At 40.0% G+C, this 26,168-nt stretch overlaps 1 protein-coding gene across 2 annotated transcripts in view; it reads left to right on the top strand.

Annotated features, from left to right (window-relative positions):
- The window catches only part of ITGA9 (integrin subunit alpha 9), a 225,199-nt gene that overhangs the window by 169,151 nt on the left and 29,880 nt on the right, over positions 1-26,168 (top strand). For both annotated transcript variants that reach the window (XM_075083640.1, XM_075083639.1), the window contains exons 19-23: positions 1,702-1,788; positions 3,221-3,300; positions 6,596-6,685; positions 9,406-9,514; positions 12,302-12,409. In XM_075083640.1, the coding sequence (XP_074939741.1) occupies positions 1,702-1,788; positions 3,221-3,300; positions 6,596-6,685; positions 9,406-9,514; positions 12,302-12,409 (474 nt within the window). The remainder of the gene's footprint in view (positions 1-1,701; positions 1,789-3,220; positions 3,301-6,595; positions 6,686-9,405; positions 9,515-12,301; positions 12,410-26,168) is intronic.

The following is a 26,168-nucleotide window of genomic DNA, read 5'->3' as shown; positions in this document are numbered from 1 at the left end:
ATTGGAGGCCACTGCTCTGGCATTTGAGTAGTACTGCAGTAATATCTCACCATCAAGCATCTCCAAGCGTGCATGGATTTTATCCTGATGTTATTTTCTTTTCATATGAAACCAGTGAAATACTGAGATAAGAAAGGTAGTATTAGGGCTATAGTTTTCTATACATGTGTGCCTTGATTAGAACCATGATTCTAAAGATAAAGGAGACCTTGTCTTTCAGGTATCACAGGGAGCAGTTAAAAGATCAAGAATCTGAACACTGTCCGACTCATAATTAGGATAATAGTAACGTCTGTAGAGCACTAATGCTGTGCTTGGGTAAGAACGTGAAAGGCATAGAGGAATTTCCTGGAGATGCTTATAGCCTGAGTCCATGGTTCAGGAAGTTACTTCTACATGTGCTTCTTCCAGCTGAGAATGTAAATGCTTAATTTCAAGTGCATATTTAAAGCAGAACTCATATTTGAAGTGATTTGGGACATGTGCATAAGGAAACAGAGCCTGGGCTTTGCAAACTGCTGTAGATGCTGAAAACTGGCCAAATAAATCATATATCCTGTAGCTAAGAGATTCTCAGCTACATGTCTAGGTTAGAGTTAATTTCTAGATTCAGGTGTCTAAATTTAGGCATTCATATAGCTGCATAACATCAATACCATAGTTCCAGTGATGATCTAGTCAATACTAGGGCCTAGAGAGGTATTCAGCCCAGTCTAAGCTATACATCTGCATTCAGTCTGCTGAAATGGTTTCTCTGATGACTATGATGGGAGCACTGGCACCTAGATCACATAGCAATCACTTGCTGTTTAGGCACTTAAAAGTGTATATTAGATTCTGGAGCTGAAACACAGTCCTAAAGTTTAGTGAGATGAATTTATGCACAGTGACAGAGCATAAAACTGTTCCCTGACAATTTGGAGATGAGAAGGTGCTAACCTGGAGCCATCTTATTTTATGGAGCAATGAAACACTCCGCTCAACAGAAGTATTTTTGTTGTTGTAGTGGATTCACCAGTCAAGCAGGATAGGGCTGCTCTAACCTTTTTCATTTGTATTATTGATTATGTTCATAGTCTGTCAATGTTTAGCATGAGGAGAGGCTCATGCAACTACTTTATCTATGCCACCATTGTACCACTAAAGATAGTTGGTATCCGTACCAATGTGGCTCATCCTGTCTACCAGAGAAAGAGATCAGGGCAGTGAATGACACCTGGACCAGATTAACATTTTCTGCAGCATCTGTGTATGGCATGGCTTGGTCACTGTCACCCAACACAGTTCTCTCTTTATGATACTGATACCTGGAAAAACTACCTTGGGAAACCTGTGTTCTGGACCATTTGAAAGCTGTCTTTTAATGAATGGAGGGAACAACTGACGGCCTGCATTATCCGAGAACTTGGGCTGATCCCCTGACTCTAATGTGTTTAGTCATGCAGTATTTCCCCATGGTCTGTCTCGAGGAGCAATGTTCTGATGGTTGTCTTCTTCCCAGTCCTGATCTGACTGAGGCAGAGTAAGGAAGTGCAACACTGTACTTTTCCTTGTTCAGTGAGTATTAGTTTTCTGGGAATAGCAGTGCTATGGGGGGAAATGGTTATAGTTCTACAATACTTCATCACAATGGCATTTGTTAGTAATCCTCTTTTTCTCCCCAAATCTATCATCTCATGGTCTTTTTTTACTTTCTTCCAGGAGGAGCTGGGCATTGCCTGTGAGTTGCTGGAGTCAGACTTCCTCAAGTGCAGCGTGGGATTTCCTTTCATGAGATCGAAATCTAGGGTAATGTTGTGGTATTTGCATTTCCAAAGCAATGGTCCCGTCACCTCTTTGTCTCCAAAGAGTAGCTGGAAGGGCAACTGCTCTGTTAAATGGCTGTGACCGATACTTTCTGTAGCTTTCTAACCCAGATATCCAAGCTTTTCACAGTTATAGAGGGTATCTGTCCTCTTTCCCACCACGTAGAGCCAATTACAGTACCCTGCGCACTGCAATACAATGCCCTTGAAAACTAATGCAGGAGTTGCAGCTATGAAAAACTTATGTATTTCCTCTGCAGAAAATTAGAAAAGGACTCTCTGTCATATCTATGTTGCCTTATTCTGGTTTTATTTATGTCTCTTCTCACATTAAAGTGCAACTGAACTCATATGAATGACAATGAAAATGTCTTAATGGCTTTTTCATATTATGGTCTCCCGGTAGCTTTTAAAGAGGATTTTGCTTGGTAGTAGTAGATGAACTCGCTCAAATCTTTAGAAATCCACATGGGTTCTTTTTGTCACTAAACCAAGCTGCACAAATGCCCAACCCTGAAAGGTAAGAAGGCAAGGAATGACTTCAGGATGACCTGAACAAAATGAGTCTGAAGTTTTTCAGAAAATTTAAATTTCAAAATCTAATCCTGTCCATTAGAGTTGACATATCCTTTGACCCAACATGAAATTTTTTTCTTTTATGTGTTTTACTGACTGTCACGTGCTCTTTTGAAAGATTTTAAAAGATTTTAAATATAATGGAAAAAATAAATGCAGTAGCAGAATATTATCTGGAATGTAAGAATTTCAGTGTTTTGCTTCAGAATGACATAGTTGTGTTATCTTCAGGGTTTTTTTCAGCAAGGCATTGAAATTAGCATGAACTTGGAAACTGTTTCGCTTGGGCAAAAACTGTTTTGGGGTTAGGTAGAAATGTTGTTGCATGGAAAAGTAATGTAGCACGACGTCATCAAAGTGGTCATCAAAGTAGATTCTCCTTTCAAAATTAGCACCTGATTTTGTCCATTATGATGGGTGGCCTGAATGTTGCTTTAGCTCCTGCTGGTTATTCAAAGTCTCTGTGCAGGCCTATGGGATGACCTTTATTCCCTCAAAAGATCTCTTCACCAGCAAGTAATGCATAGATTGGTGCTGAGGTTGTTTCAGGGACCGATCCCCTTATACTAGAAGGCAGATGATCTTCTCAAGAAATATCTTTAAATGGCAATTCTAGTAAAGGCCTTTTCACAATGAAGGACAAGTCGGGCTCTCTAGTGTTTAAACGGAGACAATATTGCTAAGATTTAGAAGCTACTGAACCGTAGAGGAGACACTCTTACATGTATCAAAATACACTACTTTTGTACAGCTAGGCCAGTAAAATATATGTGAAGTTTCAGAAAATACATTTTGAAACAATATATCATGTCTCTAAATGCTGCTTTTTCTTTACACAGTATGAGTTCAGTGTGATCTTTGACACAAGCCACTTGTCTGGGCAGGAAGAAACGCTTACCTTCCTCGTCACTGCACAAAGGTAAGGGAACCTTTGTATCTTGATGACTTGGATATTCTTTGTTGCATGAAGTGTGCATTGCATATACTCGACAACCGTGTGATAGAAGTGTAGTAAATGATGTTAAATTCTAAGGCTAAATGCATGTATTTTGATAATGGCATTGTAACTCCCTTCCAACTGAAATATTTTATTTTAGTATAGAGGAACCATGTGATGCAGCTTCCTGAAAAATGAAGTAGGATCATGCTTAGGCTTTCTTTGTCCAGGCAGTTGCGATTCTGAAGGAGCATTTTGTGTTCTCTCAGTTGGAGGGCCCTTGTGTTTGTGTGCCCATCCCTTTGGGCCCTGTATCAAGCTTGGCTCAGCTGCGGTTGACGATCACCACCAGGCAGACCCATTTGTTCCAGCATTTGAATGAAATAAGCATGCTTGGATGCAAACCAAAAAAGATAAATGCTTTCATCAGATGGTCATGGATCTCACTGACAGTTTCCAAAGTTGCATGTCTATTTTTTCCCCCTCTGGATCTTCAGTGAGCTATGACAGACTGCATGAAACAGCTGAATAGGGTACTTCCCCAAGGGCACTTGGAGCAGGCATTGAAAGAGGGTGTGATGCCAAATATGTGTGCACAGGGATTTTATCTCAGGCAGAATAAAAGGTGTGACACATGCTCTGTGCCTCCTAAGATGATGTGCCACAAAGCAGCAGACTCCACGGGTGCTTCAGTCACTGGCACTGTCTGGGTGTGTATAGGAACTGACAGTAGTACAGCTGCATTAACCTGGACCATAAACTGCTGCTCGGACATGCTGGGTGTGTGACTGATTCCCACTTCCGCATACTGTGTGAGTGGGCCAGCTTCATACCCTCCCGTGTCAAAATTGGGATCTCCAGCCTGAATTCTCCTCCCCAATTTGATGACACCTCATTGATGGGCTGAAGATGAGATGAGATGTAGCAGTTGCTGAGTGACTGCTCTCATAAGACATAGCTGCAGTAACAGCTGTAGGTGGGAACAAGATCCTGCAGCACATGCGGCCGGTATGAAACACTGAAAGTGAGACCTCGCCTCAGAGGGGCAAGACCATGTCTTGCACGTTAGAGAAATTTTGTTCTTCAGACGACCCTGTGATGCTTCTACGTCAGGGAGGCGCATCAGTATCTGCTAGGTGAATGTCAGATGGTGCAAAGATGGGTCAGCACTGCTTTAAATTTGCCTGGACACTGTTTTCCAGGTAGTACCTCTTCTTTCCCTGCTTTGGATAGCACAGGGCTTTCCACTGTAACCTCACTCCTCAGATTTCTGTGTCCTACCAGAGAAAAGGGTTAGTCAGTGCCTTTAGATGCAGCAAAGAAATAAATAGCAGTTTGTACACATAGCGTGAATGCTCAGAGGGTGTAAGAGAGTTTCTCATTTCAGAAGGATGGGCGGGAGGGCAGCTGTATTTTGAAGGATTCAGCTGAACCTCCAAAGACAGCAATGCAGGTCCCAGTGCTGATTACCCTCATTTTCTCTGTGACTTTGAGCAAATTGCTCAATTCCCTTTCTGTCAAATAAATGTAATAAAATCTTTCTACCACAACAGTTGCAGGGAGCCTTTGGGTAAAGTCAGTGATAAGGAAATGGAGAAGAAATATCTGTGCTGTGGCCAGACTGCAATGAGCGGGCACATTGTTTCCACATAAAACTGAAGCTAGTCTGGCAGAAATGGCTGAATGCAGAGAAGCTATGCCATGCTGTCGTGGGAAAGTTAGTATTGCCCTTCAGGTGGCCACTTAAGCCTGTCCCTTGAAGCTGCAGTAGCATCTGTAACAAGAGACTGGTTCAGTATTGGAAAAGACCAGTTGGAGAAAGGACTAAACATTGCATTACATTTACTCTTTTTGTATTAAAAAAAAAAAAGCAAACAAAAACCCCAAACCCTGTTCTGTGTGTGCTGGCAAGAACTATTTTTCTAAAGCTAGATTCACTGAGCTATATTCTCCTTTTCTGACAGTACCTTTGCTCCATTTTAAACAGATAAGCACATACCCATGAACCCTATATGGAATTCTACTTGCTTATTCTGCCACCATGGTATCATGGTATTTGTCTTGGATGAGAAATGTCTCCACTTTGGACTCTTCTTTGAGCCTATTCAGAGGAAAAGCTTTTTATTAAATGCTTTTTTCCTGGGACTGAAAATTTGTGGGTTTTTCCATCTGGGCCATAGTTTTATTAGCAGACATGGCCAATGTGTCAGTTGCAGAAAGCTGAGCTATGTCTATGCATGTATGTAGCCAGCAGGCTCTGTTTTTGTAATCTGAGCAACTCATCATCTGCATGGTATCACTTGGGATGTTATTGCCTGCTGTTGCCTCAGTGATACTGTCCTCAAACAAATTGGATCGTATCTTTTGTTTTGCCAGTTTGATTTGTGAATAAATCCGATGAACTGCAAGGCCAGAGTGATTCCAGAGTCACTGCTGAAGAAATTTGAAATATATGTAGCATATCTTTCAAGATTGTTCTTCTGAGCTGTCACACACCAAGCAGACTCACCGTCAGAATTAGAATAATTACAAGTTTGCCTGTTGAACATGCATTTCGGGAACATTTCCCAGACTTCATACATAAGTGTTCACACTGAAATAAACTGACTCAAATGAGAGATGATTGCTCACTTTTCTCTTTCATCCTTCTACTTTTGACCATTTGAGGCAACTGCCTTTGAAAATGTAAAGTAGAAGTGCTTTCATTTTGGCAAATAAGTATACAGGAAGAGGGGATGGAACTGCTGAGAGGTTACGGCCTGTTCAGTACAAGGGCCTCACCAGAAATGCTGCTTGTAGTGGCACCAAATTGGAGCTGTGGTACAATGCAGGTACAATGAAAGCATAGTTTCATTTACTGAGTCGAGGCCTTCTGTGTGGTGTGTGTTTCGCTCCCAAACTGACATACAGTCAGGCTGAAAGATGAACCCTTGCATTGGAGTATAAATGTCCTTGTTTCTCTCCACTGTATATGATGGCTGCTGTAGTTTCATACTACTGTTTGAATTCACACCTTGCTCCAAGATAGGTTTTTTGGTGTGAGCCTGATCATGTCACAGCCACAGAGGAGCAGCCACAAAACACACACTTCTTGCGTGTGCCCTCTCCAAGGTGGGATGAACAAATGTAACTCTTAATCTTTAAGAGGCTTCTTAAGGAGCGCTGACATCACTCAAATAGAGAACCTTGGAGTACAAGGCAGAGATGGTGGCTATGAAACTGATATATTGCAAAGGTTGTCGATTTACAGCATGTTTATTTTTCCTTTCTGGCACAGTGGAAATCTAGAGCGCACTGAATCTCTGCATGATAATACTCTAACCCTGTCAGTGCCCCTGATGCATGAAGTAGACTCATCTATCAATGGGTAAGTACCAGTCACCAAATGAAAACAACAAAAATAATAATAATCCTAACAATAACATCTGAGTCTGTTCCAGTGAAAAACTGAATTCTTCTCTTTGTTTATGTGTAGCCAGAGTCTTGCTTTTTTCCCGTTTCCCAGGCTCTGGAAATACAGACAACCTCATTCATTATCTGGAAATTTTATTTGTCGTGCCTTTCATTCCAACACTCTATCTCTTTCTCACTTGTTTCTAGCTAATGCTAATTAGTTACCATCGCATTTATAGTAGGTATTTTACTGATCATATTTGAATGCATGTGATTCTGTAGATACAATGTACCTTAAAATAAAATAAAAACAGAACAAGTAAATTACGTCTTGTTCCTTAGGGCATGTCTTTAAGGATGTGGCTGAAAATCACCAGGCCAAAGGTTAGGGTCAAATGTTCTGGGATTTTAAGGAGTTTGGTGGAGTCTAGCTGTTTGCCTTTCTGTTTAATTTCACAATCAGAATTCACTTCTGCTTCTGTTCATTTTCCCGCTCCCTCTGCTCCCTAGTCTGTGAGGCATCTGAATACCAACAGAGGAACATCACTCACCCTTTTACTGAAAAACTTGTATAACACATAGCCATTGCCCTCTCCCCATGGCTGCCCATGTGCAAGTTCCTGCCCTGTACTCTGAGGTCTTCCCTTCCATTTCTGCACTGCAGTCTAGAATGAAAGATTTGTGGTCAGTCCCAACAGATAGACCGTCCTCTGGCATAGACAGCACTTGAGTTGGAATCGGGGGACCTTGTCACTGGAGTGAATTAGCATCCATGTAGACTGAGAAAGTTAACATTCATTCCTAAACTGGGGAAGCAAAAACTTGTCAGCAGTGTCCCCAAGAGGTCAGTGTCTGTTTTAGCCACTATTTATGGCAACCCACAGGGAATATGTATTGTCTAAATGACTAGTGGAGAGTGGCATCAGTGGAAGTCAAAGATTCTCTTGACCAATGTGCTACATGTGTAGGACAGCTACCTGCACTGACATGTGATTTGGCTGAAAAGCTGGGTAAACTCAGATTCATGGCCTAGTCTGAGTTTTGCCACATAAAGCTGATTTCCCCTCTCATGTTGCATAAAAATAAAATCCCTTGATGGCTGCCACAATAGTGAGAATGGCTTGAGCCTGCTCAGAGGAGTGAAGAGCACTGTCAGGCCTCACAAGATGACTAGCAAGGAGAAAAATGTCCTCTATATTGAGAGTACAGTCTCAGCAGTGTGTTCTGGAAGTTTTTGAATGGTTTCATTGTTACAGGCTGTGTGAAATTTAACTCTATATGCCTTGCTTCTTGATATTTTGATACAGATCGATTTTTGTTTAGCTTTACTGATACAAATGCATTCATCTGTGTCTTTAGATCTGTTAGTCACCTACAGAATACTGCATGCCAAAAAAACCTGATAAAAATTGGGGTCTTTTCTTTCTCTTCAGAATGTACTTTTTTAAAGCACAAGGTCTCTGAATTTATAAGCCCCACCCAATTGACTATGTGGATTATTTTTTTCCTATCTCATAGACAAGGCTTAGTTAATTCAGGTTCACAGAAATGTCCAACTAACAGGGAAAAGTTGTGTTTATTGGAGGGCACAACATTCCCAGGCATGGAAATATTAATAATACTCTTTTTCAGATGGTGTATTTTCAAAGCTTATTTTCATTAGCTATCCTGCATTTAAGTCTACAAGAACAAACTTCATCCCTGGTCATGAATAGGCCGGAAGGGCTTGTACCATGTTTGGGAGGAGCCCTCTGGCATAATGCCATAAATGGGAAGAGTAAATCTGTCTCTCACTGTTTCCCCAAGCAATTTCTGGCATAGGAGGCAGGCAGAAAAAAAGGAAATGTACCTAAACAGGCTTAAAATCCTGTCTCAAAAAACTCTGACCCAAAAGAACAGCCTGGGAAGGAAGCAGAGTTTTAGGCAGTCCCTCATCAAGGTTTGTCTGAAATTACACCAGGACCTTTTCCAAACAGTGGAGCAGCCTGAGATTAGAAGGAGGCACAAAGGATGCTTAAAGCACTTCTAGTCCCTTCTGCAGGATTTTCAGGTACTGTGTTGTGCTTTCACGTCTTCTCTGATAAAACCCTACTGCGTTTTACTTTGTGATAAGATGATAAGAGCAGCTGAGGAGACTTACTCTGTGCCACTGTAGTTGACAGCAAGTTATATCCCCCTCTACTCTTCCCTTTAACCATCTGCTAATCATAAAGGTAGTGAAGCTCAGATAATGAATGAAGTGTTTACTCCTGCAATGCTATGTGAATGGTAGATAAAATTGAAATGTTGCTTTAGTGAATATGTAACTGAAAGTATTCCTGTTTAGTAACTGTTTCTTCAGATTAACTTGGTAGTGCAGTTATTTCCTGAGTTACACAAGCTATAGGACTTGCACAAGTCATCCATGGAAGGGGACCCTGGAGGAGAGGTTTTGTGATAGGAAATGAGAAGAAGAGATAAGTAATCAAAAGAAGTCTGCTTTAATGATGGGGTGGTAACCAGGGTCAGTTGAGAAGCTGCTTCTGTAGTCTAGTGTTGTCAAGAGGAAATCAAATCACAAATAATAGATTAATGTAAAATGGTCCAATAGAATTTCACATGACCAGAAAGCAAGGGGTGCAATTCATCTTGCCACAAATATATTTAATTTTTATGTCAAAGGCAGCTTACTAAATCTGTGTCTTGATCTTTCAGAGAAGTCTTCCCTACTTCATTTTTCTACGGTGATTCTGTGGATGCATCCAACTTCATTCAGCTGGAAAACCACGAGTGCCTTTTCCAGTCTCTCAACTTCACACTGCAGGTAAAACTGGTCTTTATTTTGACTACTTTCCTGCTTGACAGCACATTTTGGTTTTGTATCTCTTATTCGAAGGGTGATATGGGCTTTGGTGCATGTGTCTGAATCCCACTATGCTGTGCAATGCATTCTTGATTGGATGCCATATTTACAGCACACTGGGATAGTATATTTCCTTATCTAAATATATTATACCAAGAATTGCAAATAGGGCATCTCACTTCCATAGGAATGAAGCTACTACCAGTTGTTTCTCTTTTACCTTTCATCACATGCTGAGTGAAGAGTTCTAGTTACTCAACTGCCACATCTTGGCTGCAGTTGCAGGTTCAAAAGGGAGGAGTGATTCTTTTTAGTGGCATGGTCATTGAGCAGAGTGGGCAGCCTTTATCCATGAGAACAAACACGCACCTGTGCAAGGGATTCAGACTTGCTAAATGCCCCTGGTGTGAAAACATTTATAGCACTACTGGTAAGAGTACAGCACGGCGAAGAGACTGTGACACTAAAAACACCGGTGTGAAGAGATTTCATTGAATGTCTCGTAGCATCTCAGTGTTACTCAAGTATTATCTATAGATTATACTCCACGTGGCAGTTAGATGGCTTCCTGATGTGGCAAAACATATGGATGATTTATTGTAACAAACTCTTGTGATGAGACCAAAATGAACTTGTCTCACTGCCGTGACTGTATCTATTACAAGCACTTCAAATCCTTTTTGACCACTAGATGGAACTAGGGAATGATAAATCATGCAGAGGTCGGGGAATCATTTATTGTGAAAAATAGTCTTTCGCCTTTTTTCCCCTTTCTGTTCTCCTAGGCCTGAATGCCACTCAGCTTATAATGAATAACACATGTATTCCTCTGTGGACAGACTGTGGTCCAGAGCAATTAAGCCCCCACTGTCATGCAGTGCCCTTAGCTATTTAGTGAAAAGGAGTGAAAGCAGGATTTCAGGACATTAAAGCTTTTGTGAACCAGGCTATTAATTCTTGTGATTCTGATTTCATTCTTGAGGGTTTATAGGTCGTCTCCTCTCCCTCCCCCTATAGCCCGTTATTGGTTAAAAACAGATAAAGAACAGATGTACTGATGCTTTAACTAGACAAATATTTTAACTAGAACAAAGTGGTAACAGGTAAGGGAGAGAGAATCTATATATTGGCAGAGCCACCATTTGTCCTGCCCCATCCTCTTGTCTCTCATGCCCACACTTACGATCTGCAATATTAATAATTTTTTTTCCATATAGAAGTAGAGAATTTTACTGTAACCAGCCACAGATCTGCTCTCCAGTAAAGTGGTAAACCTCATAACTGTGTGTGTCAGAAAGAAAGGGTAGAGTTTCATAATGGGCAAAGCATGGTTTGTATCACTGTTTGCTTAATTGTTTTTAATGATTTGCTTGCCATTTATTAAAATTCTCCAGATGGAGAAAAGTAATAGTTCCTTAACCAAGAAAAAGAGATGATTTACAAAAATATGGGGCTTTATAGCATTTTTTTATACATGAAAATCTATACCATGTCCAATGTTAATAGGGAAAAAGATCTATGCATCCTTTTTTTTTTTTTTTGAGGGGGAGGGGGTGGGTAACAAGATCTGTAATGAAAACGTCTTTTCTACATTAACTCTTATATCTGATTCAGTGAGATAATCAAGTTCTTTTAAATGTCTAACATGAAACATTATGTTTGTATTTCATGCAGCATTTATCATGCTCCACTGTAGTGGGATTTCTCTCCCTGCCTGGAGCCTCAGGGTTTTTGTAAGGATTTGGCATTGTGAACTGATTTTCTTTATCAGTCAGGCATTTCTTCAAATATAAACAGTGTTTGAAGAATGAAAACCTGTTGGTTTTAATATTTGTACTTTGTACAATTAACAACTGATTGCTACATCTTTTGATAGTACTGTCTCAGCGTGGGTAAATATTCTAATGGGCTTAATGTTTTTACTGTCTACGCTTCTGTATGTGTTGTTAGAAACAACCTGGAAATATTTTTCCTAATAAAAAAAAAGTGGATAGACATGAAAACTTATTTTAATTGTAATTTTTCCATGGATTGTTTCTTTTCAGCAAAAACCCACAAATTTTGGAATTTTCACTGGATACATTTCGGTGGTGGACTGGAAATTCTTTGAGTTTTTGTTGAAAATTTGTGGGGGGTTTGATAGAAAGCCAATGTTTTCCACTAAGAGTTTCATTTCATTGGAAACCCCAGAACTTGAATGGAGGTTGTTCACATGCATTTCCTGGCAACTCACTCAGCAAACCCGCAGTCTGGTAGTCACAATCATCATTACTTTGGCTTCTGCTCCATAAGGAAAACATATGCAGCATATAATGCAGTGGTTACCAGATGGAGACAAGAATGTTAACTGAGACAGCAATATTTCTTACAGTCTTCCGGATGGTGTTACCAAAACACTCAAAGAGTACTAGCAGTGTCTCTGTATATAAGGTAGAAGTCTCATGCTATTTGTATTGATGACTGGTAATTATCCTGCAAAACTGCTTCTGACTTGATATATGAGCTGTGCCTAAGGACTGTTAGATAAGCTAAACCTTTGACTTCATCCTGATACTTGCAAAAGAAGTCTTAGTCTGAAGACGTCAAAAAACTTGCATATTATTTGAATTTTTCCAAATTTACCTATACTCCCAGCTCTGGTTCTGCAGTAGTTTTCCATTTATGAGCAGTTGTATATGTAATTTTTATTATAATGTAATGTATTTTTATTCTTTTTTTAATACATTTATAAGCATCTTTGCCTTACAGGTTTACAATGCTGGACCAAGCACTCTCCCTGGAGCTTTTCTTGACATCTCATTTCCAAACCGCCTCTCTGCCACTGGAGCCGAAATACTTCACGTTCAGCAGATGATGGTGAGTACGTTATGATGTGTTCAGAGCCCAGAGAGGCCCTGAGAGCTATTGATGACTGAAACAAAAGAAGTCCAGCAGAACTAGATGAATCAGTTGCTTTTTTAGACAATGAAAGATTCTTTGTGTCTGTGGCCAGTTCACCATAAGCAGCTGAGCCCCTCCAGCTGTTGACTGCTGTCCCTCACCTAGGGCAAGCAGCCGGTTGTGTGTTCCTGGTTTCCTACAATGCCGTGTAAAACTAGGTCAGGCTAATCCTGAAGGAAATGTGAAGAACACTTCTCTAAGTCACACCTCCAAAGAGGATTGAGTCTTGATCAGAGTCCTTCCAGATTAAATGGTGTATGTAATACCAGCAGGATATGTTACCAAGCTGACTCACATTCCCTGGCTTTTTTTGTCTTCGTTATCTGCAAAAATACTAGCTAGGTCTGAATACATTACAAGTATCTGTTTTTTTTCTATTTTTTCTATGGTCCATGTTATAATTTGCTCTTTTTGAGTGTACTTTTAACAAATGTAAGTAACAGAGAAATTTATTCTTTCAACAGAGTGTTTTTCACAAGATGATTTTGTGTCAACTACAAAGAAAATAAAAATAAATTGTGGCAAAGGAGGCATGTTCTTAGATTTCATTTCTAATATTTATTTATTATTTTCAAAGCTTTTGTTAAACCACTAAAATACCATCATTTATACTGTGGCGGCCAAGAGAGGAAAACCTCACTACTGAGGTAAATTTATTGCTGAAATTCAGAGTAATCTCTCTTTTTGAGACAGAACCAGCTCTTCAGGCACTTGAAAAGAGGTATTATACTTTCTTTGTTGTTAGCTACTTTTCCAGCTTTTTGTCTGAAAAGTATTACCATCCCTTGTATGCAGGTAACTGTGTCACTGAATCTGCATAAATATAGATCTAATAAGACCTTTCTAAGCAGGTTTCCAAGATTTGAGCTGTTGAAAGGTATGAGATAAATATATTTACGGCTTACAGATAGGTACTAAAGACAGAATCACTGAGAAACAAATTTGGGATATTGTATTAGGTACCAGTGTTGTACAGACTGAGTCACTTCTCCAACTAGACTGAATTAACTCTCCAGCCTATGTCTCATCTGCCATAGCATTGCATTTTAATATTTTATTTAGTCCAGCCTTATATATAGAACATCACCTTCCCTTCAACGTGTTGCCTGTCAAAGGATCATGACCCATTTCCTTGTCCCTTCCCTGGCCTCTGTGTGCTGTCGGTGAGGGTGTGTGTCTGTGTGTGTTTGCAGCAGCAGCAGCAGAGGGCCAGGAGTCTCCTTGAAAAATTTTTTTTGCCCAAATGCTGGTGTCTCCTCTGAAGTTAGTCATTCTATGTATTTGTATACAGCCAAGAGAGAGGAATAGAAAACTCAGTCCACCTAGGCATTGCTTATTTCTCTGTGTTGACTTTTCCAGAAGTCTGGGCAAATTGGCTTAGGCAAGACACCTGTTTTGCATTCTCGAATTAGCTGAGGTGCATGCTATCCACCAAGTGGACAAGGGCTAATTTCCAGGCATAGTTTATCATCATTTCTACACAAGACCCTGAGTTACACTTAAAAGGATGGATGGACTATATGGTTTTGAATAGCTGTTAGAAAAACAAGGCAAAAAGCTTGGATCTTGTGCTTAACTTGTTTTTCATTGCTGTTGTACCTCTGACGGCTTACCTAAAGGAGGTCCAACTGGGTGGTGTGGCCTTGGGCACTGTGCTAATAATACTTGTAGAGTTTGCATCCCTTTTCTTCAACAATAAGTTGCATTTCCCCCAGCATTATTTGACATCTTTTTTCTACTTTGTAGTTTGTGTTTGTAGAAATTTCAAACTGCTATTGTGAGACCTATTTGCATTGCAGGCTGAAGAGTGGTAGTAGGCAAGTATGGTTTTATGAGAGATGACTGTATGACAAATTGGCATACCCTGGATCATTTCAACCACTGGATTTGAGTATATGGTCAGTAGGAGTCTAATGCATGACTTTCTGAGCATCTCTGACATGTTAATAAATGTTATGCAAGCAAATCCTGTCTGGGATAGTGGTTATCCCTGCTTTACAGATAAATAATTGAAACACCAAATGGTTTGCCTGAGGTCACACAGGAAATTTGTGTCAGAGACAGGCATTGAACCCATGTCTCCCAAGTCTTACTATTGTAACAGGAAGAGCATCCTACTCACTTTCCTCCTGCCCCTCTCCCACAGAGTTTTTATTGACTGAAAAGGGAACTAAAATCATGGAGATTTTAATCTTCTCATAGACTAAATATACTTAGACAAACAAACAAACAAAACCCTAAAAGCAGCAGATTGGCATGAACTTTGGAAAATGGGTTAGAACAGCTGTTTTTCAAGAGCATTTTTTTAAGCATAAAGATTTCAAGCTTTTGCTTATTTTGAACTTCCCAGAATCTAGACCACAGTAAAGGTGATAGTGTCCTTTCAGACAGTGCAGGTGTTTCTGTAACTACACCTTTATACCTATAATCCAGCCATTCTAGGTGTCAGCATTGCCAGACCTTTCAGAATAGCTGTTGTTAATTCAGAGGATTAGGAATTGTCATTTACCTGTAACTGAGACTGTTGATACAGCATTTGGCATTTGATGACATCATAGTTTGGGGTTTTTAAAGCTAATAATTCTTTTGCCACTTCTCTGATATACAGTACAGCAGTGAAATTTATGGGTGAAAATGCATAGTAAAAGCACTAGACTTTGTGTCTCAAACACACATATACCACACAAGATAGTGCCAGGAGCTAATTCCTTCATACTGTACTGAGTGATCTAGTCTTTCAGACACAAAAAATAATAAAGAGAGTCACATATGGCCCACTGGAACGGTCTGTATCTCTCGGAGGTGTTAATAGGAATTATTATCTTGCTGCTCTTAGAGGAAATGACAGCCCTCATGCTTCCTCTGTTCCTGTTGCTCTTAAGCTTTTGGCTTTATTGCAGAAAATGTTTTAAGATTTTCTTCCAGAGAAATTCAGGTCACAGAGATGTTTTGACATTTGCAGTTCTGCCTTAGAGATGTTCAGACACTCTTCAAGGGGTCTTGGGAGTTTCTGCAGCACTTCCCCCAGCAAAATCCCTAATATACAAAGGAAACAAGTCAACAGTAAAAGCCAGAAGTAAAAGAAAATGGATAATTGAAAGAAAACTAGGGGAAAAAAGTGAACTTTCTCCCTATCAGCAATTTTAAACCAAAAGGAAATGCTAGAAATTTTACAAGTCATTTTAAGTAGGGAATTTCACCATTGACATTGATTTGACATAGTAGATACCCAAATTCTGCAGCGGTAAATGGTATTTTGGAAGCAGATAAGATAAACTGACACTTGTTTGGTTTTATGTAGTTTTGTATTTGCTTTCTTGCAAAGGTCTCAAGCCAGGTTACAAACATAATAAGTAAAATACCTCAGCTTGTTGGTAAAAGTATTGTGATAGGAACGGTATCGGTGATGACACAGAAGAGCTTCACCCAAAAAGAGTACAGTAGAGTTAGTGTTAACAGAAACGTATATTCTCTCTTGAATAGTTATAAATACTCTTCAAGCCATTGATGATCTATTCTTCCACAAAGGAAAACAGTGCTCATTATACTTGTGTGTGTTTTGGTTTTGAACTGCAAGATTAGTAATTTCCTTTGGGTATCCAGCTAATTTGGAGGGCAAGGGAAGTGCTACTTGACTTGCCAGCCAAGGAGCTGCTTTCAGGGGCATCCAAAAAGATTTCCACAATGGGAGTTCCTACCAAATTAACCAGGGTATTTCCTGAAGCTGTTGATAAATTAGCAATATGTCCAGGATTACTCTGATGCTGGCTTTATGGAACTGGATCAGATTGTTGCCTTCCTATTTATTTTATTTCCAGCAAAGGTAAACAAAATTATGAGGAACAAGGGACTAACAGTTGGAAACAGAGTTTGCCTCTTTGAACTGGAAGCCAACTGCAATGCAAGTAGATGTCTCTTGCCCCTCCTCTGGAGGGACCAAGCTCTCAGGGCTGCCAAGTTGTTTAGACTCCAGTCAGACAATTGTCACCAGAATTGAAGATGCATCGTGTTAACCCAGAGCAAGTGCCGTGTGCGCTTGTGGGTTTTTTTAAGAAGCTATTGCTTCTTCTATTGCATGTATCGTGCAGGCCAGCAAGCACTGAATGTTTTTTTTAAGACCCTCTTTAGATGAATCAATACCAAGTATATAACTGTGTTGTTGTCATTATTGAGATAAGAATCTTGTTGGAAAGGGAGATGTACGTGTCACAAGACAGTCTTTTGAAGGAGTTTGCAGTCTAGGCAATGAAATAAATGGGAATTCAGAGGAAGGAGGGAGAAGGAAGGAAATACTGTCCTCAATTTTCTGATGAGAAATGCCCTCCCTTGATGTAACTTTTGATACCTAAGTGTAGTAATTACTGTTTTAGTAATTGCTGGTAAGAGAATATTTTAAAATTACTATGTTCGCTTACTCTAGTAATTAATGGAGAGAGAGAGGCATAGAAACAACTGGAGAAGCACTTGCTGGTCTCCACTGACAGTACAAAAATGATCTAGGCTCCCTGAGTTTCCCTAGACATCTAAGATCAGACTTTGAGAATTATCTCCAGAGAGTGAAAAATGGGTTAAACTTGTCTTGTGAATCCTGCTCCCATTAACCTTGAGTGTGCCAGTCAGCTCAAGCCCCTAGTTCCTGGTCCAGTGTTCCCATCACTTTCTGGTTAGGGAGCAAGATGATAAGTCCTTCTTTTGGAATGACAGAAGTCCTCCAATTGTCCTGTTATGTTTGGCATATTCACTTCACGCTTCTCCTTTCTGTCTGAGTGGGTGAGACCTGGATTATGCCCTTATGAAAGTTGGATATCAATAAGATTTATAAAAATAAAGAAAAGCTGAACTTGAAATGAATTAATGGCATGGAGGAGTTGAAGAGAATTCCTTTTGCAAGTTGTCTTTTAAGTTAGTGGCTGCTTGAGCATGGGACTGTAGAAAAGCTTGTCATGTTCAATAAGGAAAACCATTGAAATAAACATTATTCTCTTCCTGTGAACACTGAAAGAGAAAAAGTAAAATGGAGTCAGTCCCAGAGCCACAGGTCTTTCCTGGCTGATGACAGGTTACATTTTTAAGGCCAGTTTTGTGTAACACTCATGTCATTTTTCTTCCTGGCATTTACACAGTAATGTCTGTAAGGAGCAGGAAGATGTTAAGGGGAAGAGTTAAAGCTTGCTGTCTTGTTCCATGAAAGGTCCCAGGCTGCTTGAGGTTTTTCTTCACTTGTATAATGAAAAAGAAAACTTTGCAACTTTAAAACCTTAAATGCAATTTCTGCTTATTATCTGTAACATATGAATAAGATTCTTTGGCAACTGCACTGCTGATGTTTAAAACCATCAGCAAAGGAGAACTGTCAAAGCTGTCTGAAGTGCTGGTAGTGCATGAGTGCGCCTTTAAGCATGTGTTGAGGTGCTTCTTTTAAGCATATGTTGAGATCGTCAGGCTCACTGTTGCACGCTCCATATACAGAGGCAAATCTGTATATTGTTACCATTGTGTAGAAAACCCCTAGTTTGTTGGCAGCCAGTTTAAAATTGTTTTAGCTTCTGTCTTTTGAAGTTTCAGGTCTTGGCTCTGAAAACATAGATACACAATCCCAGCATGTGAAAATATAAAGGTTTGTTGACAGTACTCGATGTAGGAAAATTTTCTTCCAGCAGCAATTTATGCTGCTGCTGGTTGCCACCATCGATAGAAGGTTTGTATAGGAACATTTTGGACTTACGGCAAGATTTATTTTAGCCCTTTATATTAGTAATCCCCCCTATAGTCTCTTCATTTCAGTGATTACTATACACACGTTCGAATACTCATATTTTGGCAACATATTTAAAGGCATAGCTAGATTGTTGGAGGAAGTTATTCATTCCAGGGAGTGTATTGTACAGAAACTTGCTGACCTTCCTGCCTCCTTTGCCTTAATTACTTCTTTAAATGACTGTTCCAAAACAATTTGCTTAGGCAGTTGGAGGCATTCCTCCCACCCCCGGTCTAGAGGATCTCTGTGATAGCAACGGAATCTGGCTGCCTGGGAGCTCTGTCACTTGCAGAAGAAACTGGTGCATCCACCCTGTCTTGAGATGGCTGTGAGGAGAGGCAGGAGCATATGCCATGGTCCAGCATGCCACAGTCACCTCTAGGCATGGGAAACAGGACCGCAAAGCAGCTCAGAAAGAGCTCTCATAAACATCTTTCTAATGTCTGAAGCTCTTTCAGTGAAGAGGAACTTAGCTCTCATTTAAGATTTCATTGTTATACAGGAAAGGGTGCCTGGCCATAAAATGAATTTCTTTCCTGAGTTAGGACCTTAAAAAAAATCCAAAGTGGAAAAAAAAATCATGACATTTTTGTTTACAGGAATCACTATACAAAAGCTGTGCCTTGGTTATTGTTCACTGCATTTACAGTGCTTGAAAATGATCTTTTAATGTATCGCTGATATTGCCTTCAGGATACAGCAAGACTACTTAACACGGCAGAAAGTTTTCTGTGGATTCCTAGTTTGGATTTTTAGCTGAAACCATACTTGCACAAGTTTTGTGATATTTTCTTTTTGTTTTGTCCAAATCTACTAGCAATGAGAGTGCTGTAGTATTTGCATAAGCAGTGAATTTTTTTCGCAAATGCTAGATAAAAAGAATGTTCATGGAAAGCAAATTTTGAACGTGCAAAGGTAAGCCTGTCTTTCAAGAAAGACTGGTAATGTAAAGATCAGGGCCATTGAAACATGGACAAAAAATGATCTGTGATCTACATATTAATCAGACCATGGCAACACTTGACGTGTTCACTGGTGGCCTGTTCACAATTACCTTCTAAACTAAAGAAGTGAAATTTGTCGAATTACTTGGTTATTGAAATTTTCCAACACCCTCTCCCCTCAAAACTCATGATGTGTCAATATCATATGGCAGTCTGATTAATACTTTGTGTCAACTGAAAGTGTTGCTACTTTGTGACTGCCCGTAGTTCCTATTTTCTTGGTGGAATATGTGATATTCCAATTTTGAAAAAGACAGCTGATTTGCCTTTTTATAAAAGTGAATTTCAGGTGAAGAAAGAAGTATTATGAAGTGAATTGGGTGTATACATTAGCTCTTATCAGATTCATGAAGGAAGCAGGAGGTTTGGTGGATACCTCAGTAATCAGGAGTTTTGCTGAGGTATGGAAAAAATATACAGAAGACTTTTTGTAAGCTTCCCAGGCAGGAAATTCCCCCGTGAAGGAACTACTGAGTGAGGAAAGAGTCTACAAAATTTTATTTTATTTTAATTTAGTATTTTATTGTTTTATTTCTCTTTGAAGAAGTGTAAGAATTACCTCTTTTCACCATTTTCCTTTTGGCGAAGATGTTCCTGCCAAAAAACAATGAAGAAGGAAATTCAGGAAAGAGATGATTGATTAATTCTTTTAACATATACACCTCTTTTAAATGCTGATTCATAAGCTAGCCATTTTCTTTTATAAATAACACAAGATTTGTGAATTAAATGTAAATTTAGAAATGAGAGGAAGAGTTAAAACCAATGGTATCAGCATGTATAAACTCTATCTCCCATTTGATGGAAGAAGGGTTTACCCCCATGTTCTTGTGGAAATAAGCATCTTTTGCTGGATTTATCTCCTGACCTTGAAAGTACATCGTTCCAGTCTTGTGCAAGGTACTGGATAGTTTCAAAAGTATCAATAAACCACTCCTCAGGGGAATGAGAACTCTGAGGATGTCCTGGAAACAAAGGACATCATCTGCCTAACTTAAAACACCCTACCAGCACCCACCCCCTAGGAGGGATTTTAATGAGGATCACTCATTTAATCTTCAAGTGTCTACAACACATCAGCAAAATTATCCTCTTGGATGTCATACCTTCTCTCCACTGTCCCTAAAGAGAGCTTAGATCTTAGAGTTGATCTTAGATACCTTTCTGATACATTCTAATATCTGCTTTAGTGAAACATCCCACCTGAATTTTTTGAGCCTACAGGGAATGTATTTATCTGCACAGTATTCAGAACTTTTCATCCTTATGTCAGCACAGCCCATGAGGAAAGTCCAGCAGTTAGGTAAAGAAAAACCATGGGCTTATTTGTGGTGTCTGTGCCACAGGAAAGGCTATAGACGGGGATGTGCGGCAGACAGGTGCAGCCTAGCTCAAAGAGCAGTAAACTCCAAGTGATCTCCGGGGCTTTTTAAATAGAGACGTACCTTGAGATCTGTTTGCCGCCTCTTGAGTTAAGCATTTCACAGTTCATCATAAGGAGAGGAAATGTACCTGTTAGTGACTCCCTCTGGATTTCAACTGTTAAAGGCTGATATACAAGGAGCACATGAATGTTAGAGGTAATCTGGTTTCCATGTAAGATGGTATTCATTCATTCTTAGGCCTGAACCTTCTGCAGACCTTACAGTTAAATCATAAGAGTTGTTGATCCTTCTCACTGTGTACATGTGGCAGTGCCCTCTGTCTAGGAAAGAAGCCACTGTCTTCTAAGTCAGGAACTTTAAATCAGATTTTTGCTTTTCTTACTACACTGGTTAGGCAGCACTAGTTCTTGAGAGTAGTATTTCTGGGGATCGCTGCTAAATATGTGCAAAGTGGTTGCAGGGCCAAGACCAGGCAAATATTGCACGCTTGTGCTGATCAAACCCAGTTAACAGGTTATTTAATTAAGCTGCAGGGTTACGTGGATCAGAAAAACATCTACAGGCATTGCAGTCAGGTTAGCACAGATTTATGCCAAACATGCATCTGCTGTTTTCCTTTCGGCTGGAGGAGCAGGAGCCAGAGCTACGGTGGAATACTCTTCTATCCTGATTTAATGCTTTAGCATCTCTGCTTTGCTGTTTAAATTTTGTCTCTCATGGCCATGTAAGTTTACCTGTTGGATCTGTGGACTACTGGTTTTGCTTAACAGCATGCCTATTTTTAGTCAAAGTCTTTCAAGGGTGGTTTAAAATGGGTTAATTTTAAAAATTCTCTCCTGTTGTTTCAGTGACTCTTAAATTTATTGCCAGAATCAACAAAACTGCTCTGATTCAAACATGTTTCATTATCTGTGAATATTAAACATTTTTGGCATATGGAGCAAGTACTCAGATAACATATTTACAGAACTTATTTGTCTACTGTTGAAAGTCTGACCTTGTCTGGAATTTCTTGTGAGTACTCTTTTTTTCTCAGTGCGTGTGACATGTTAGATTAACCGTGCCTATCAATTCATCTCTGTTCACCTACTATAGGGTGAATCAGTATCTTTGAATCAGGGGACACATACACATTTTCCCCCTAATGTTAGGGTGAGTGTGCTATGGTTAGCAACAAAGATAAACAAAAATTAGTCTGTTATTTATTATCCAATTTGGAAGCTTGAACCACTGATTAGACATGCCTACATAAATAAAACAGCAAAAAAACCTAATAACAAAGGAGAAATATATAAAAACTATCTGGCAGCAGTTTCAAGAAGTCTATGGCCAAACTGTCCTTTGGAGCCGGCATACCCCAGAGCTGATGAGAAAGGCATTCATTTCAGACTTGAACAATGTTAACAATTTTGTGAAACAACTGACCTGTGTTCAGACCTTGAGTGTGTTTCCTGCAGCTAAAATTGCTGTTCCAAATATCTTGTGCCTCATGATGTTTTCCCTGAACTTGTCCCTGCACTTTTTCCGTGTTTGGACTTGGGTTTGGTTCCATCACACGCACTCGCGGCTGGATTCCACCTTCACGGTTCCTTTCTGTCAGCTTAATGCTGCTGGCTTCCAGGCTTTTGCTAATAACTGGTGAAGATTTAGCTCAAGAAGGGAATCAGGCTTACTGGAAGAGCCTGGAAGCTTCAAGTTTTAATACCATAATGAATTTGTCTGCATTAGTGGGAGTGTAGTGTTGTCTATAAGGAATGAGCTGAAGATACACATTTGCTTGCTGTTTATCTTGTAAAATGCCAATCTTTAAAGACAGGATTAGCACTCAGCTTCTTATATGCAGCAATGCAGTAGGGAGATTGTACTTAATGCTTTGTTGGAAGCAGCAGCTAGTTTCCTCATGTTTTTCAGTCTCATTCTTCTGAGACACTCCTATCACATGCACGTACTTAACCCTGTGCTAACTGCCAATTTCCACTTCCCTGTGCCTGGTCCTTAGCTGACCTTTCCAGCCCGCTGTTTGGAAATTCTATTTCATTTCCCTCTCCCAGGTTGACACCTTGTGGAGGATACGAGACTATGGAAAAAACAGCGGGTCTCACCTCTGATGCGTGTTAATTGGGTTGAGGTTTAGTCTAGAAGGGGCCACTGGCTTTCAGTCCACCTGTGAAGTTTATGTTACATGCAGTATGGCCTGAATGCTTAAAATGTTTGCTAACAAACCTAAAAATTTCTTAAAGGCCCCAAAGGCTTGCTAGAATTTGTCATGTTCTGAGAGTAGCTACAGATGAGCAGAAACGATGTTGTGAGTACCCTGAAGGTGGAGGACAGAGCTGATAGTAAAAGGGGAATGTGCAGGTGAGGCAGCAGGTGTATCATTTCTCCTAGAAACTCCAAACCCCCTAAACCCATGGCTGACCTGGATTAGAAATGCAAGCAGCATTTCATTGGCAGCCCTGGGTTATCCTCTCTGTTCCCAGGAGAACACATGGTGATTTTCCCCCTTGCATTGGTACCACCTTGTGAGTGCCAAGCCCAGCACAAGTATTGTTTCTACACGTTCAAGGCAAGTCAGAGGGGATGATGCCTGTGTATGTGATAAATCCACCATGCTGTTCCCGTACAGCCCTGTTAAATATGCTGCACTTTTTTAGGATGCAATGTGTGTGGAGTGTACATGATATGTTTTACATACAACTGTTTCACTCTGACATGTCCTCCTGCCACTTTTCTTAAGAGTGGCATAATCTGATATGGTTAATCATTGCTACTTTATGAACTTGCCCCAGCTCTGTAAGACTTTTCAAATATTCAGAGTCCACTAAAGTCATCCTGTGGGAATTTCTTCCTTGTTGCAGATACAGCATTTTTAAAGCATGAAGTAATGCACGTGCTTTCTCCAGTGGTTATGTCTTGTCTCTGAGAAGCTTAGTGGTTCGTGCTGACAACAAAAAGTTGGCAGAGTAACCCATTGTATAGGCTGTCCTATTTAAACATTGTCTCTCAAGCACGTTTATGGGCTCTTAAGGCTCCATTATTTGGACATCCATCCCTGTCTCCTTAAGGACAACAACTTCCAGTAAATTAACAAAACTAAAGACTAACTTGGCTCTGAATGTGTGACCATTTATGGGTAGGGCGGACAGCGTAAGGGATATTCTCCTTTCTGCGTGGTGATAGTTTAGTAATACTATTAACGTTTGCAGAGGTGACCTTTAGAGGCTTGTTATGCAAGGTGCCGTTTGTAGTCTGTGTAGTACTAATGTTCTGGTTTATACCTCTTTATGTTTATGCATGTTGCATGTATATGCATGTGTTGAATACAGTAGGAGAATACATATGTATATATATATGTTCATGAATGATTTTTTCAGTTCCTTAGAGTTTGGATGTCCAGCTAAAATTCTCTAAAAGATGGTCATTTTTAGGTGTCACACATCCACCATCTGGAAGCAGGCCTGTTAGCTGTCTAAGCAAGGCATGCAGCAGAAATGTCTCACTGTTGAAAATTGTAGATGGCTATTCCGGCATCCAGAATGCAGGCGATATCTGAATGCAGGCTGTGCTGGCTTTAATCACTGTGATATTCCATGGTGGGAATATCAGTGTGTTTGGGGTTTTTTTTTGTTTTTGTGTGGGTTTTTTTTACACCTTTCTTTACCTTGGGGCTGAGTAGTTTGACAAAAGTGCCTTTGAACTTGAGGTAAAAACTAGGAAAAAAATAATATGTGATGCGTTGATGTTAGGTGTTTTGCAGTCTATGACAAGATGTTCCTAGAGAATGGGAACATCCCTACCCACAGACAGCCTGGTAGGAAGAAACCAGTGTCAGTAAAAACTTGTGGGGGAAAATTTTACTTTTGTTATTGAGGTTGGTTTGTGTCACATGAAAGTTGAAGACGTTATTCAAGGTGATCAAAGCATGCTTCATTGTAAATGGAACAATGACAAATCATAATAAATAAATCAAGTTATAAATTCTTCATGGAAAAGGCTTTCAAGAATGTTTGGGTTTCCATCAGAAAACCTCCCCCTTATGAATTGGTAATATTTAGTTCTGTGTTACAAAACTCTTACACTGTTACCCTGAAAAAACTCATTATATATGTGGTAGTCTCAACTGCATGTGAGAGCGTAGACTATTGTATATAGAGAGGAACTAGGAAATAATTTAAGACCTTTGAAATCACTTTTTTGTGATTTTTTTTCTGCAGTGTAAAGCTGTTCAATGAAATCTGCTAGGTCAGATTAAAAAAAGTATATATCACTTCTAGTTATGGAAGAATTTTGTATGGTCAAGACTGATTGTAGACTTTTTGTTCCAGAAGGGTTTGCTTATGAATAAATGTAACCATTCCAGTACATAACAAAAAATATGAATTCCAGGCGTCCTGCTTATAGGAGTTAATGTAATATCCACAGTCATGAGTGAAAAATTTGAAAACTTGTTCTTAGCAAGCTTGCATAATGTGTATTTTGCGCACCTTCAGAGTCATCACCCTTTGCAGAAGTTCTGCTGGGCTGAAGACCAAAGTGTGCCTTACAGTGCTTCTTTATTAGCCTCTTAGTTCAGTCCAGAAGTAAACTTTTAAAGCAAAATCCCCAGCTCTCCCCAGAGAGGGAGCTGTGGTTCGCATTCCAGAGTGCACAAACTGGATTCCTTTTGGGGCAAAAGAAACACAGAGGAGCACTTGAAGAGTGCACTTAATACTCATTCGTGGCTGCAGCACATTCAGGCCCCAGGACCAGACTCAGAGTAAGTTAGAAAAGTATGTAATATGCACATCAGCTGCTGAGGATGCCATGCAGTTAGCCTGGTTCACCTTCTTGTTTGGCCTACATTATGTGCTAACGTAGACTTTGTCTACATCTGTCTGTGTACAAATTTTAGGTGCACTTCCAGTACAGGAGATTTAACTGTATTGCCAGTGCACCAGACCACAAATGATTTTATGCAAGGCTTAAAACAGGTAAGTACCTTCAGGAAAACAAAATGAAACGACCTTCAGAGACAGCTCTGACACAGCTCCTTGGAAGTCCCTCCCTGGGAGGCTGCAGGGCCGCTCCTGTTTGGTACCTCACTTGGGAGAGGGGTTTTATTTTCCAAGCTGCAGTCTTAACGTAGGATTTAAGAGAGCCTTCCTTCTGTTCCTGTTCCCCCTGACCCAGTTTTGTTGTTGGTTGTTTGTGTTACGGTTGGATGCTGATTCTTCCATGTGGCTTCTGTATAATCCTTGTACTGAGTACAAAAGCAATGCACATCTTTCCACACCCTCTGCACTGCTCTGAAAACCCCCTTCTGCTATTTCCGTGAGATGTGATATCCCAGGTCCTGGGAAGATCACTTTGGGGGTAGTTCTTTTCTGTGGCTGTTGAGACCACATGGAAATTTCTGAAAAGTTCTAGCATGTCATGTACCCTGAAACTCCAAGACTTTGTTAAAGAGCCTGGCTACCTACTCCATTTCAAAGACTTGCACATTTCTTGCACCTGTAAATCATAAGTGTTTGCTCATGCAAAGCCATTAA

This window comes from Phalacrocorax aristotelis, chromosome 2, assembly GCF_949628215.1.
Source record: "Phalacrocorax aristotelis chromosome 2, bGulAri2.1, whole genome shotgun sequence".
Lineage (NCBI taxonomy): Eukaryota > Metazoa > Chordata > Aves > Suliformes > Phalacrocoracidae > Phalacrocorax > Phalacrocorax aristotelis.
The sequence above is the reverse complement of the archived record's forward strand: the minus strand, read 5'-3'. Positions and strand labels throughout refer to the sequence as shown.